The sequence below is a fragment of the Cervus canadensis genome, chromosome 3 (assembly GCF_019320065.1).
Source record: "Cervus canadensis isolate Bull #8, Minnesota chromosome 3, ASM1932006v1, whole genome shotgun sequence".
NCBI classification, from domain to species: Eukaryota; Metazoa; Chordata; class Mammalia; order Artiodactyla; family Cervidae; genus Cervus; species Cervus canadensis.
The window spans coordinates 33,204,930-33,220,191 of record NC_057388.1 but is presented as its reverse complement, the minus strand read 5'-3'; the positions used below and the strand labels follow the sequence as shown (position 1 = coordinate 33,220,191).

Sequence of the window (15,262 nt, the reverse complement as noted above, 5' to 3'; positions counted from 1 at the left end):
GAATTTTCTAGCCTCGTATCCTGGAAGTGAATAACTAACAGCAGCCACAGGGCACTGTTGGAGGGTGGTGGACGGAGGAGGTGCGGGGGAGAGGGAGTGTGTGTGTGTAACACGGGTGAGTTCAGAGATTTTTAAAATTCCTTCACTGCATTCAATCTTTGCTACTGCCTTTGAAATGCAGATAAACTACTTGTAAATAAATACCTAAAAAATATAACATTTGAAAAGTATACTAAATATAAGAACCATAAAAAGAAGAGTTCTTATTGCATTGAATCCAACATTTATACTGGTTCTTTTATATAAGTACTAGGTGCTGGGAGAAGTGAGAATATATAGAATATATAGAGAGATAAATAAAACAAGATTTTAAACTCTTACACGCTTTTGTACTTTGTATTCCAAGTACAAAAACAGATTCAGCTCCCCAAAACTTTCTTGTTAAGAATAAGCTAATTAGCAGCAGTTACCTAAAATTAATGTTTTTAATTCTTTTTAATTTTTAGAACCTGATCCGTTATTTTCAAATGATCAAGTTACCACATTTGAGTTAACATTTTACAATTAATCGTATAAAATTTTGATTATGACTACAAATTAGCACAATGACAATCTTTACTTCCTGTAAGACTATCGGGGGGATGAAATCCCACAAGTCTATAAATCTCTTTTGGTCCCTGAGTAATCTTAAATGGAGACTGCGGTCTTCTTCAACCCCATTTGATTTTGACAACTGAAATCATACAATCAGGCAGGTAGGTAAGTGCCTCAGGGAAGAAAAGCTCTTGTCCAGGGTGTGAGAAATATGAACAGGTACACAGGCTCCCTGCAGCATGGGGCTGACTCAGGAGTTGAGCCACCAACTAATTTGAGACCTTAATTTCTCAGTATGTCGGTACCCTCATTTACAGGAAGATGGTAATAATCTCCACCTCCCAGGGTGGTGATGTGGATAACATAATTCACACACAGTCCTTATTCCAATGCTTTGCTCATGAGGAATCCCAGAGAGTAATCATTAACTATTATTAAAGTTTCTTTCCAAGTCTATTTTTCATGTTTATATTCATCAATGCAATGTTCTGGCATTATTCACTGTTTCACAGAAACCAGGTAATATTTCCTCTTTTTTCCCTTCAATCTATTTTCAAATTTTCTATTTTTTTTAACTGTTTGACTTTTAATATTCGTTTTCTGTTCTATGAAGAAGTGAAGTGAAAGTTGCTCAGTAGTGTCTGATTCTTTGCAACCCCAGGGACTGTCAGTTCAGTTCAGTTGCTCAGTCGCGACTCTTTGCGACCCCACGAATCATGTCCACGGAATTCTCCAGGCTAGTATACTGGAGTAGGTAACCTTTCCCGTCTCCAGGGGATCTTCCTAACCCAGGGATGGAACACAGGTCTCCCACTTTGCAAGCGGATTCTTTACCAGCTGAGCCACAAGGGAACCCCAGGAATACCGGAGTGGGTAGCCAATCTCTTCTCCAGCAGATCCTCCCAACCCAGTAATTGAACAGGGATCTCCTGCATTGCAGGAGGATTCTTTACCAACTCAGCTATCAGGGAACATAAGGTAAATGAAAAGGCATTTGCCTTAAAAACAGGCAAACAAACGGACACGTGCAATATGACGGGTTGTGGAAAGCCCATATTATGTATCCATATCCCTATTAGGATAGAAAACATTTCCATAATTCAAGGAACTTTCCTCTCGCATTCCTTTCCATATGATCATCCTTCAACCATGCAAAAGCAATGTCTAGATTTTTTTTTTAAATCATAGGTTAGTTTTACCCGTTCTAGCAATTTGAGAAGAATGTAAAAACTCAAAGACAATGATGCTACCTTAACTTTTTTGTTCATGAGATATAAATTCAAAACAAATACCAACATATGAAATGTGTAATGGATGTAATAAAATAATTCCACTTATGCTTACATTAAGCATAAAATTAGCTTTTACTATTGATATTTAATTTGAGCTGAAAAGTTATCTTTTAAAAGATTATTTAAAAGATTACCTTTTAATCTTTAAGATAAAAAGTTATCTTAAAGATTAAAACTGCCAGCATTATTTTTACCTGTCAAGTTCAGAATAAAGGAGTCTGAATCCCCTATATTCCTCTCATTAGTTAAGGTATTAAAGAAGCCAAGGGGATACCAGGAAAAAAAAGAAATCTTTGAGCACAAAACTTGGCACATCCTCTCTCTCTCTCTCTCGATATATATATTTATATATTACACTTACATATAAACATGATGGTTAAATACTAGCATATAAACTTTGCTTTTAAATGTTTAAATTAATATAAAAGCTATTAGATTTCACTTCTTGTTTTCTCATCTCTGTTTTAAGCCTTTCACACTTCTTAAACAATAAAATATGTATATGCTTGAGATATTCAAGATATGTTTGTTAGTATTTTGAAGATATCTTACTGTTTTTAAAAAATGCCGAGGATAAGCTAATTAGTAGCAGCTGTATGGAATTAACCATTTTTCTATTTTTAGGGTGTTGGGTTGCTCACTGCAGGCCTAGGAGGCCTCTACTTGCCCAGCTTCAAGACCAAAGAAGGAGCCCAAGGTCAGCCACAGAAATAGCTGTTTAACAGAAGGGGAGCTTACATGTCTGAAGCAAGATCTTAGAGTAATACCCCACAGAGGTTATGACTGACCCCAACGCAGAACATGGCAGCAGGCTTCACTCCCAGAGGCCTGGGGTTGGGGTGGGGGGTGGGGGGAGGCGGGGTGATGTTACCATTTATAGAAAGAATTGACAGGTTGGCTCTTCAGTTCCCGGGGAAATCAGCAGAGGCCCCTTCCTCCGCTTTAATAGGGAGCAATCATTAGCTGGAGCCTAAGCAAGCATGTAGGAATGTCTGGCAGATGTAGGTGAAGCAGATACTGGTTGAGCAGGAGACTTACAGAGAGCAAGAGAAAAACCATCTTGAGTGGCCTGACCATATGTAGGGATTGGTTTGTTTTGATACAAGCTGACTGTAACTTGAGGATAAAAATTTCCTAATTACGCTAATCAATAGTTAATACTTGTAAATAATGAACTGAAAAGTACACATGGGCAGTTTTTACATCTATTTTCTTCACTGAGAAAAATAAATAATTGGACTTTGTGTTCTATAATAATATTATTATTAACTGATTACAAACATTTCACTGAACTCAGCATGCGTTTCTAAATAAAAGAAGAGATGCTGAAAAACACTGACACATTTACCTTTGTAGGTTAGCTTGAGTCGTGGAATATTTTGCTTAGAAGTTCCAATGACTGGAAGAAACAGCATGGTCATGCTTATCATCATCAAGGCATGAAAAAGGTGAAAATTGTGGCTTCTGGACTTTGGTCTCTCATCTTTAGTAACAATCATGATGAAAACAATGTTCTCTTTCAAACAGTGTTAACTGAATCTAAAAAGAAGAAAAAAAACTATTAATATAGCAGTTTGCAGATTTCTCTATACTTAGTAAATTATAATTTTCTGAATGTATGTTTTTAAAAAAAATAATTTCTCCTCTCTTGTTCTGCTCTTACAAATTGTTGCAGGGGGGATGAATCAGAACTGAGTAATAAAAGTGTAATAAATAAACAGCTGGCTTTATTCAGACATGGAGATGAGTGCAAAACAAAAACTTAAACTACTTAGGTTAATTAGCATCTCTTCTTCTACTAAAGTGTTTCTCTTGTTTTATGCAAATATAGGAGGAACCAGTTCTTTCTGTATCTTGATGGATTTGTGATCAGAAAAGAATACTGGTAGAAGCCTACTCTTGCCTCATACCATCCTCAAACTTTTACTCAAGTAAAACTGAATAAAAGCTATCATTTTGAAAGAGTTCTTTTGTTTCTGACCAAAGAATATTTACAAGTCTACCTATAATTGGGACAATTAAACATGATCTGGTCAGGGCCACCAGTACAGATTTTAGACCTGGGACAAGGCAATCTTACCTGCAACCTATATTACTCCACACAGGGTGGCACAGGATATAAAATACTGTAGGATAAAAAAGTTTATAAGAGGAGATAGTTATTAAGTAGGTTGCCACAATCAAGCTGCCTAGGCTGTCTTTGTTAAGACATGGAATAAATCAAAACTCACATATTTTCAACTAAGCCTTGTACTAATAATTATAAAATGATATTTATTGAGTATTTACATGAACCAGGTACTTTTTTAAAAAGTGGTGTAAAAATCTTATGCTACTGTTCACTGTTTGTTTTTTTACTTTGTTTAAGAATCCATATCTGTTTAATTGCATTGACCAGCTTCAGCCGCATGCAACAAATTCTGATAACTTCCCTTTTCATTTTTATTCTGTTACAAATATTTTCTAATTTTCCTTGTTATGGCTTTTCAAACATATCCATCATTTAAAAGTGGACATTTGATTTCCAAATATATGGAGTTTTTAAAATATCTTTGATATTACTCTCTCATTTTGATATTAATTTCTCATTTAAATGCTTTCTTCTCTACAATCACCCTCTGTGTTTTTTTTCAGTCTTTTAACTTTAGTGAGGCTTTAAATGGCTAAGTCAAATATCTCCTTGCAGTTGAAATTATGTGGGTAATTTTCAAATATCTTTTGATACTGATTTCTAACATAATTCCACAGTAATAAGAGAACAGACTCTATATGACTTCAATACCTTTAAATCATGAAATTTTTGCACCTTCTTTTATGTTCTTGGATATGTTCCAGTGTCTCCTAGTTTATACTCGATGGGAACTTGGACAAAATTTGTATCCTACTATTTTGTGAAAATTGTATAATTCTTAATTACATTGAATTGGTTCATGGTGCTTTTCACATCTACTACATACTTCTACTTTTCTGTATATTCATTCTATTAATTTTTGTGAGTTTGGTATTGAAACTCCAACTAAAAATCTTAATTTATCTACTTAAAAAATAATTGTAATATATAGTGGAGCTATATGTAACTTTGTTCTATATTTTCCAAGTATTCTATAACCTGTTATCTTACTTTCATAATTTAGAAAATAAAAAAGAAAGAGAAGAAAAAAGCTGGTTTACATAAATTAAATGACCTAATGCTGATAAATTAATTAAACAAGTATGTCATTAGACTGAGGTTTCTCTAATGCCATGATAGCCTATCTAATTGAACAAAGCCTAAGCCTGTAAATGCCTCAAAAGTACAAACTTAGAACACTAAGAACAACCAATCAAATGATTAACTAGGCTTTAAGGTATAGACAATCAAATAATCTTCCCTGTTTTGGAAATTTTCTTTAGGTAAGTATTTCCCCTTATATCCATCTATCAGTGGAGTGCTCCTAACCACTTTCAGTTTCAATTCAGTTCAGTTACTCAGTTGTGTCAGACTCTTTGCGACCCCATGGACTGCAGCATGCCAGGCTTCCATCTCCATCACCAAATGCCAGAGCTTGCTCAAATTCATGTCCATTGAGTTGTTGATGCCATCGAACCATCTCATCCTCTGTCCGGCCTTCAGTCTTTCCCTGCATAGGAGTCTTTTCTAATGAGTCAGTTCTTCACCAGGTGGCCAAAGTATTGGAGCTTCAGCTTCAGTATCAGTCCTTCCAATGAATATTAAGGGCTCATTTCCTTTAGTATTGACTGGTTTGATCTCCCTGCAGTCAAGGGAATCTCAAGAGTCTTCTCCAACACCACAGTTCAAAAGCATCAGTTCTTCAGTTCTCAACTTTCTTTATGGTCCAACTCTCACATCCATGCATGACTACTGAAAAAACCATAGCTTTGACTAGATGGACCTTTGTTGGCAAATTGACATCTCTGCTTTTTAATATGCTGTCTAGGTGTGTCATAGCTTTTCTTCTAAGAAGCAAGCATATTTTAATTTCATGGCTGCAGTCACCATCTGCAATGATTTTGGAGCCCAAGAAAATAAGTCTGTCACTATTTCCATTGTTTCCCCATCTATTTGCCATGCAGTGATGGGACCAGATGCCATGATCTTAGTTTTTTGAATGTTGATTTTTAAGTCACCATTTTCACTCTCCTCTTTCACCTTCATTAAGAGACTCTTTAGTTCCTTTTCACTTTCTGCCTAAGGGTGGTGCCATCTGCATATCTGAAGTTATTGATATTTCTCCCAGCAATCTTGATTCCAGCTTGTGTTCCATCCAGCCAGCATTTAGCATGATATACTCTGCATATAAGTTAAATAAGCAGAGTGACAATATACAGCCTTGATGTACTCCTTTCCCAACTTGGAACCAGTCCGTTGAAACAGTTGCTTCCAAATTTACTAGCATATTGAGTGCAGTGCTTTAACAGCATCATCTTTTGGAATTTGAAATAGTTCAGCCAGAATTCCATCAGTCCAATAGCTTTGTTCATAGTGATGCTTCCTAATGCCCACTTGACTTCAGACTCCAGGATGTCTGGCTCTAGGTCGGTGATCACACCACTGTCATTATCTGGGTCATGAAGAACTTTTTGTATAGTTAGTTCTTCTGTGAATTCTTACCACCACTTCTTCCTATCCGCTGCTTCTGTTAGGTCTGTACCATTCTTGTCCTTTATTGTTCCCATCTTTGCATGAAAAGTTCCCTTGGTATCTCTAATTTTCTTGAAGAGATCTCTAGTCTTTCCCACTCTATTGTTTTCCTCTCTTTCTTTTCATTGTTCATTGAGGAAGGCTTTCTTATCTCTCCTTGCTATTTTTTGGAGCTCTGCATCAAATGGGTGTATCTTTCCTTTCTTCTTTGCCTTTTGCATCTCTTCTTTTCTCAGCTATTTGTAAGGCCTCCTCAGACAACCATTCTGCCTCTTGCATTTCTTCTTCTTGGGGATGGTCTTGATCACGGCCTCCTGTACAATGTTACAAACCTTCATTCATAGTTCTTCAGGCACTCTATCAGATCTAGTCCCTTGAATCTATTTCTCACTTCCACTGTACAGTCGTGAGGGATTTGATTTAGGTCATGCCTGAATGGTCTGGTGGTTTTCCCTACTTTCGTCAATTGAAGTCGGAGTTTTGCAATAAGGAGTTCATGTCTGAGCCACAGTCAGATTCTGGTCTTATTTTTGCTGACTGTATAGAGCTTCTCCATCTTTGGCTGCAAAGAATATAATCAATCTGATTTCGGTATTGACCATCTGGGGATGTCCATGTGTAGAGTCGTCTCTTGTGCTGTTGGTAGAGAGTGTTTGCTAAGATCAGTGCAGTCCCTTGGAAAAACTCTGTTAGCCTATGCCCTGCTTCATTTTGTACTCCAAGGCCAAACTTGTCTGTTACTTCAGTTATCTCTTCACTTTCCACTTTTGAATTCAACTCCCCTTGTTGAAAAGGACATCTTTTTTTGTTGTTAGTTCTAGAAAGTCTTTTAGGGCTTCATAGAACCTTTCAACTTCAGCTTCTTTGGTATTAGTGGTTGATACTTCCAGTTTGGTATCACAAAATATAGTTTGATTTTTGCTCAAATAAACTCTTAAAATTTTTAACATGCCTTCATTTATTTTTTATCAATGCTACTGACATCCAAGAAAGACAGGTAATTATATATTTTCTTCATTTTACAGATGAGGAAACTGAAGTACACATTTGGATAATTCTCTCAAGGTCATATGGCAAATAAGAGATGAATTAAAACATTTGTTCCAGACTTTAGTAAATCAGCCTCCTTAGCCCCAAAGTATTTTATGTGCTTTTTATTATGTCACAATCAAATTATTTTCAACTCTTGAAAAAAGTCTTCCTTCTCCTCGATATTTTCTAAGGCATAACTCATAGGAATGATATTGCTTTGCCTGCTTCTGGGAAGGATTCCAGATGTGGTACCTGCTTCAAGTATCAATACTTTCTGTATTTACTTAGTGACAGTTAAGCAATAATGAAAAAACATTATACTTTAGTAATTATATAATTATTTAATATCAAAATAAATACTTTATGCCTATATGGTTAATTTTAAGAGAAAGTTTATTAAGAATATTTTTCTTATGGAAGATCAACTCTTTATTAAAATGCTTTTATTAGAATGACTTTGAATCAAGATTCCTTAAATTTATCTTAAATTTCAGAAGTCAAAATCAGTCTTGGAAGGTGAAATAAAGCAAATTATATATGTATTAATTTTATACATAAGACAAATATTCTAAGAATACATTACAGATTGTATGTTGTTTGTTCATTCATGAAGTGTTCAACATGAATGCTTAATACAGTATGTTTTCTCAGTTACTTTAACTACCTGTAGGAAGTACCAAACTATTCTATCTTTGTGTAATCTGTGCCTATTTAATTCTTTGATTTAGAAGATTACTACAAATGAAAAGAATCAAGTTGATTTAGATACTCATTTAAGAATAATGTACCAAATAGGCCACACATATTTTCTTCACATTTGCTTGAAATTTTGTGATGATTCCAGAGATCTAATTGCCAACATCTGTTGGATCATAGAAAAAGCAAGAAATTCTAGAAAAACATCTACTTCTGCTGTATTGACTACAGCAAAGCCTTCGACTGTGTGGATTACAAAAAACTGTGGAAAATTCTTCAAGAGATGGGAATACCAGGCCACCTTACCTGCCTCCTGTGAGATCTGTATGCAGGTCAAGAAGCAACAGTTCCAACCATACATGGAACAACAGACTGGTTCCAAATTGGGAAAGGAGTATGTCAAGGCTGTATAATGTCACCCTGCTTATTTAACTTATATGCAGAGTACCCCATGGGACATGTCAGGCTGGATGAAACACAAGCTAGAATCAAGATTGCCAGGAGAAATATAATAACCTCAGATATGCAGATGACACCACCCTTATTGCAGAAAGTGAAGAGGAACTAAAGAGCATATTAATGAAACTGAACGAGGAGAGTAAAAAAACTGGCTTAAAAGTCAACATTCAGAAAATCAAATGGCATCTGGTCTCATCACTGCATGGCAAATAGATGGGGAAACAATGGGAACAGTGAGAGATTTATTTTCTTGGGCTCCAAAATCACTGCAGATGGTGACTGCAGCCGTGAAATTAAAAGACTTGGAAGAAAATTTATGACCAACCTATATACAGCATATTAAAAAGCAGAGATGTCAATTTGCCAACAAAGGTCCATCTAGTCAAGATATGGTTTTTCCAGTAGTCATGCATGGATGTGAGAGTTGGACCATAAAGAAAGTTGAGCACTGAAGAATTGATGCTTTTGAGTTGTGGTGTTGGAGAAGTCTCTTGAGATTCCCTTGGACTGCAGGGAGATCAAACCAGTCGATCCTAAAGGAAATGAGCCCTTAATATTCATTGGAAGGACTGATACTGAAGCTGAAGCTCCAATACTTTGGCCACCTGGTGAAAAACTGACTTATTAGAAAAGACCCCAATCCTGGGAAAAATTGAAGGCAAGAGGAGAAAGTGATGACAGAGGATGAGATGATTCAATGCCATCAGTGGACATGAGTTTGAGCAAGCTCCAGGAGTTGGTGATGGATAGGTAAGCCTAGTGGGCTACAAAGTCCAAGCGGCTGCAAAGAGTCAGAAATGACTAAGCAACTAAACTGAACTGAATGATATAATTTAAGAGAAAACAGAAATTTCAGTCTGATGTAAAAGATCTATATTATCAGCAGTCCTTAATAAAAATTCTAGCTTTAATAATGTAAGTAAAAATATATATTTTAGAATAAAATACTAATGAAGTCCCTCAGTAAAAATATTTTTAAAACAAACTCTAAAAGACTAAAGTTTTGTATTATATAAAAACTATTAGGACAACACATATACTGTTGGCACAAAACAGTCACTTAATTGATGTACAGAAAAATTTATAGGAATTAGTTTTAAATTATGTGAGCTTTCAATTACTTGATGTCTTAAAAAATTTATTTCTGCACCTTTTTAATTTTACATTTATGCCTGTAAAACACAGATACATTCTTTGTGTTATAGATTCTCCTTAAAAACTTGTTTTTTTTTTTTTTTTTTTTTTTTTTTAAATTTTTTTATTAGTTGGAGGCTAATTACTTCACAACATTTCAGTGGGTCTTGTCATACATTGATATGAATCAGCCATAAAAACTTGTTTTTTTAAATGAAATATTTTTAAGGAATATACACGTAAGAATATATATTACATACATACTCCTGGTCACTAACACCATAACTCATCTCCAAACATTTATTAAGGTGAGAAGAAAGATAAGATTCTTTTCTAAAAAGAGCAGTTGATTAGATACAAGAAATAAACTCTCAAGAAATAACTGCTAATATCAAGATATTAAGATGCTATGGAAGATAATCAAAGGAGTTTAATATAGGTTTAAGTAAGACAAAGCTAGTTTCATAGAGAAAGAGAATAAAAAAGGAGAGGGGGGAAAAAAAAAAAGGAGAGACAGTTCCAGATGACAATGATACCTAGTGAAGGGTTCCAAAAAAGCTGGAAGCATGATAAAAATAAAACGGGTAAGGGAGGTAGCATGATTCAGTGGGTGAAGGAGAGGAAACCAAAGAGGAATTCAGCCTAACCCTTAAATGTGCCTCATGCCTGTTCTGGTATCTAATACAGGAGAACTCAAATGATGCAGTTATTCCACACTGCCTTTGGTCTTAGACCATGAGTGCTGTTATCATTCATTTTCATCAGTGCTTTTTTGATCCCACTTGCCTGTTATTTTCAATTTCCCCAACATCCTCATGTTAGCAGAACATGGGTATCTGATCACAGCAGATCCACGGCTTTGCCATACAAACATGCATTCTTCCACCTACCCATAGTCTCCAAAAAGAGTGAAAGGTTAGTTGAATGTCAGGATTAAACTAGGGCTTCCCTGGTGGTTCAGGGGTAAAGAACCTGACTACCGAAGCAGGAGACGCGGGTTTGATCCCTGAATGGGGAAGAGACCCTGGAGAATGAGATGGCAACCCACTCCAGTATTCTTGCCTGGGAAATCCCATGGACAGAGGAACCTGGAGGGCTACAGTCCATGGGGTCAGAAAAGAGTTGAACATGACTTAGTGACCAAACAACAACAACAACAAAGAGTTTAAGTATGTTAAATTTCTCGTTAGGTTTTGTTTTCCTGTGCTTCTGGACATGTGTAATACTACTCTTTATTGACATGTAACTGTGCATGTAGTGTGAATAGCATGTTTATGTACACAGGCAAAAGAGAGGAAACTTTCTGTGTGTGCACTTTATTAGCAATAATGACCTCAGTACAGGACATTTCCTGTGAATTAATGACCAGTTGGGGTTAATGGCCCTTAGCTGTGTATTGAGATATCTACTCCTCCAACTGGTCATTAATCGCTGACATGCCCTGTGCCTCTAACACTAGGTTAAGAAGATTGATGTTTTGGTTTTCAATGAACAGTAGTCATACTGTTCGCTGTTACCTAACTCATTAATATTGTTAAATAAGTTAAAAATCAAAGCACTGCTTTCCTTGCTACTGCGACATTCCAGTAAGTGCCCACACGTGCTGAAACATTTGTTAAGGGTGACGGACAAAATAAATCAAAAATTCTGAACCTCCTGAAACGTTTTTTAAAACTTCATATATGTTTCTCATATAAAACAGTCACTCTCTATAATCTGCTGTTCCTAATTCTTTGTTTCTCCTCCCAACCATCCTTTAAATTCAACAGTTAAACTTTTAACTGACATCATTTATAGGTTAAATGTATCGCCAACAACCTCTCCACTAATCAATTGATACTCTGCTATCTTCCAGTGTATGTTAGTGTGTGTGTGTATGTGTTTTGTACCCACAAGAGTGTGTGTCCTGCATCTGGGAAGAATTACAGAAGTAGGTGTGATTTAACCTAAAGTGGTGGATTTGGTGAATTGCATAGGTTATACTGCATGCTACTGTCTGTAACAAGCTCGACCTGGAGCCAATTAACTGCACATAATCTGTTCCAGATGTGCACTGGGACAAACAGCACTCTTGGGGATCTTCAGATGTGAAGCCAATAGGGAGTATTCTGATTATGAGAGAGTTTTACACACTGTTCCACTAAATCAGAGATTCAAATGCATAATCTCACACTCAAGAAGCCTTGTGCCATTTCCCAAAGGAATACACAGTCCAGAACTTATTAGATGGATGGTAAATTGTCAAAGATATTATTTGAGGAGCAAGGGATATAAAATTTCACATTTGAACTTCATTAATTTGTCTTATTTATATCTATTTGCTCCAAAAGTCACTGAGGTAAGAATGTATAATTATGGTGAAAAACTATATTCTATGCTTAGGATAAGAATTAAAATACAATATAACTCTTCATACCTGAAAACCCTGAACTTAGAATCCTTTCTCAGGGGTGTGTGTGTGTGTGTGTGTGTGTGTGTGTGTGTGTGTGTGTGTGTGTGTGTGTGTGTGTGTGTGTGTGTGTGTGTGTGTGTGTGTGTGTGTGTGTGTGTGTGTGTGTGTGTGTGTGTGTGTGTGTGTGTGTGTGTGTGTGTGTGTGTGTGTGAGTAGGTTTGGGAAAGGAGGAAAAGAATCCTTGATTTCTTAATTTATAAATAGCTATTTATTCTTCATGGGTGTCCCTGGTGGCTCAGATGATAAAGAATCTGCCTGCAATGCAGGAGACCTGGGTTTGATCCCTGGGTCATGAAGATCCCCTGGAGGAGGAAATGGCAACCAACTCCAGTATTCTTGCCTGGCAAATTCCATGGACAGTGGGGTGGCAAAAAGTTGGACATGACTGAGCAACTGAACAGCAACAACTGCCTTCAGATGTCATGAATTCCTCATCGATTCATATATCCAGGGAGTATGACAGATTACCTGATTTTTCAGAAATAATGAAAAAGGAAACTTACATGCTAAACTCAGTAAGAATAAATCATAGTAGTTCCACTTTTATTTTGCAGTGGTTTAAACATAATGTTTCTATTTCTAAACTACACTGAAAGTATATTGTTGAATAAACCTGTGCTCAACAAAGAACCACTGTTACATGTTACTTGAGTTTGCAAGCCTTATATAGCCTTGCACTTAAAGCCTGATTAAATCCTCTAGGATCTTACCCCAGCTGAATCCAACTCAATAAAAAAAGAATAGTGAGATTTCAGAACATACACATGTAACCTGTTAGGTTTAATATTGTGGGTTACATTTTTTTCTTGAACATGACAGTAACAGCAAAACCACACTTACACTGTTAGAAGTTAAGAAATCAAGTGCCTCCAAGGTCCAAACTGTTCAAATAATAAACACAGAAAAAATTAATAGAATATGACTGTAAATGGCTTTGCTAGTCTTCTTTCTTAGCCTTAAATCTCATATTAACTGGCTACTCAAAGTACTAATGGTTATCAATTTGTAGGTTCAGAAAAAGTAACAAAGCATAATCATAGTCAGTTTGTCTTTAAATTTGATTAATCCTCAATTCAAAAGCTTAAGATTTTCCTTTCCATATTCTCATTTTCCAGAGAGCATTCTGATCCATGCATCTTTTCAGGACCAAGATAATCTTATTCCTTACCCTTTGGAATTCTGATACACTTTATGAGAATTCTAGGATATTTTGTCAAATGTCTGCATTTTGTATTCAAAGTATAAATGTACATTATTTAAACTGAATGTTGTTTAAAACTTAACATCCTACACCTCAAATATTCTGATATGTGCCCCCTGCAGTTTAAAAGGAGATTTTTAAATTAATAAAATATTGAATAAAGCAGAGTAGAAATTACTGTAATTAAGAAGGCAAAACAATTATATTTTCTTGAAATTAAAAAAAAAGTTATCCATGTGTTTATTATTGAAAGGTTCCTTGATTTTATTACTTTTAAGAATATCATTATCATCAAAAACTGACTGATATTTGGTAAATAATAGAAAGTTTTAGCTTTCTTTCCTAAAGTACACATTTACTTATTCATTTAGATATTGAGTTATATGCCCGATATTTTCTCATACTTTACAATACTGATCTACTATTTCTGCTACATGGACAATAAATGGATTTAAACCTTTAAAAAACTGACCCTTCAATGAAAATACATAAATTTTCTATAAACAAACTAATTTATTTATTGACCCAATGGTCTCTGTATCAGCTAAAATAATCGTGCACCTCAAGTTCCTTGTCTTTCAAAGCAATGGAGGTATCTTATATTCTCCTGATGCTTACTTAAGCAGCACTTGCAGTAAGGATGGGCTTCCCAGATGATGCTAGTGGTGAAGAACCTGCCTGCCAATGCAGGAGATGTAAGAGATGTGGGTTCCATCCCTGGGTGGGAAAGATCCCCTGGATTAAGAAATGGCAACCCACTCCAGTATTCTCCTCTAGGGAATCTCATGGACTGAGGAGCCTGGACGGCTACAGTCCATAGAGTTGCAAAGAGCCGCACGCAACCAAAGTGACTTAGCACGCAGCCATCAATATCTAAAAGCAAACTTCTTACTCTGAAAAACAGCATATGGCAGGAAAAATGTGACCCTGAACTTCGTATTCACAAAAATTCTCTAGGAATGTAGGTACTTTTGAGATCAAAATACTTAACAAGTTAAATGACTTTTTTAAAAAGCAAAAGCATGTGCCAAACACATTAACACAATTTATTTATTTCTTCACTATTTAATGAAATGCCTAAGGGAAATAAACATTTCTAACAATGTAAGGCATCCACCTGCATAGTAAGAAAAGTTTAAATAATTAACTTCATAAACATAACACTATCTGGGAGTAAAAATAGGCAGTGTGTGAAAGGAACTAGGAGTCATATGCAGAATTTAGAAACTCAGTCTTCATATCATATTTTAATTTCATGATAACTGACCCAACTGTGCTAAAAAGAAATAACAATTTTAATGTAATAAAATATGGAAGTACTAACATTTTAAAATTTATCTTTAGCAAACTGAATTCAACAACTGATGACTATCAAGTCTTTCTTAGGTGAATATTACAAGATAAGTCTGCACATGCTCATAGTAGGGGCTACTAGCCCAGAAAAGGGCTGGGTCTCTGAAGACAGTTATCTGCAATAGAACTCTGAATTTTGCCATAGCTGATCTACCAGCTACTACCAGAAATTCAAAAGTTCCCAAGACTCTGACCCAGTCAATACTTTCCTATTTGGTTTAGTTCTGCTATTAAAACACCAAAAATAATTTTAAAGTAATGTTATAACTTGAATGTATAAGCTAGTATTATAATTTTCATTTTTTTATCCTTACATGCTTGCTTGTTAAATTTCTTCTACCTACAGTTCTAAACACCCCCAGTTACACCTTCCATAATTCCTCTGGAAGTAGACTGACATGGTGCTT

General features: G+C 35.6%; 1 protein-coding gene across 3 annotated transcripts in view; it reads right to left on the bottom strand.

Annotated features, from left to right (window-relative positions):
• The window catches only part of SEMA3D (semaphorin 3D), a 234,727-nt gene that overhangs the window by 129,928 nt on the left and 89,537 nt on the right, over positions 1–15,262 (bottom strand). For 2 of the 3 annotated variants that reach the window (XM_043462892.1, XM_043462890.1), the window contains exon 3: positions 3,235–3,425. In XM_043462892.1, the coding sequence (XP_043318827.1) occupies positions 3,235–3,385 (151 nt within the window). In that variant the 5' untranslated portion in view covers positions 3,386–3,425. Of the gene's footprint in view, positions 1–3,234; positions 3,426–13,141; positions 13,183–15,262 lie in introns of all 3 variants that reach the window. The other variant, XM_043462891.1, reaches the window with a different exon arrangement.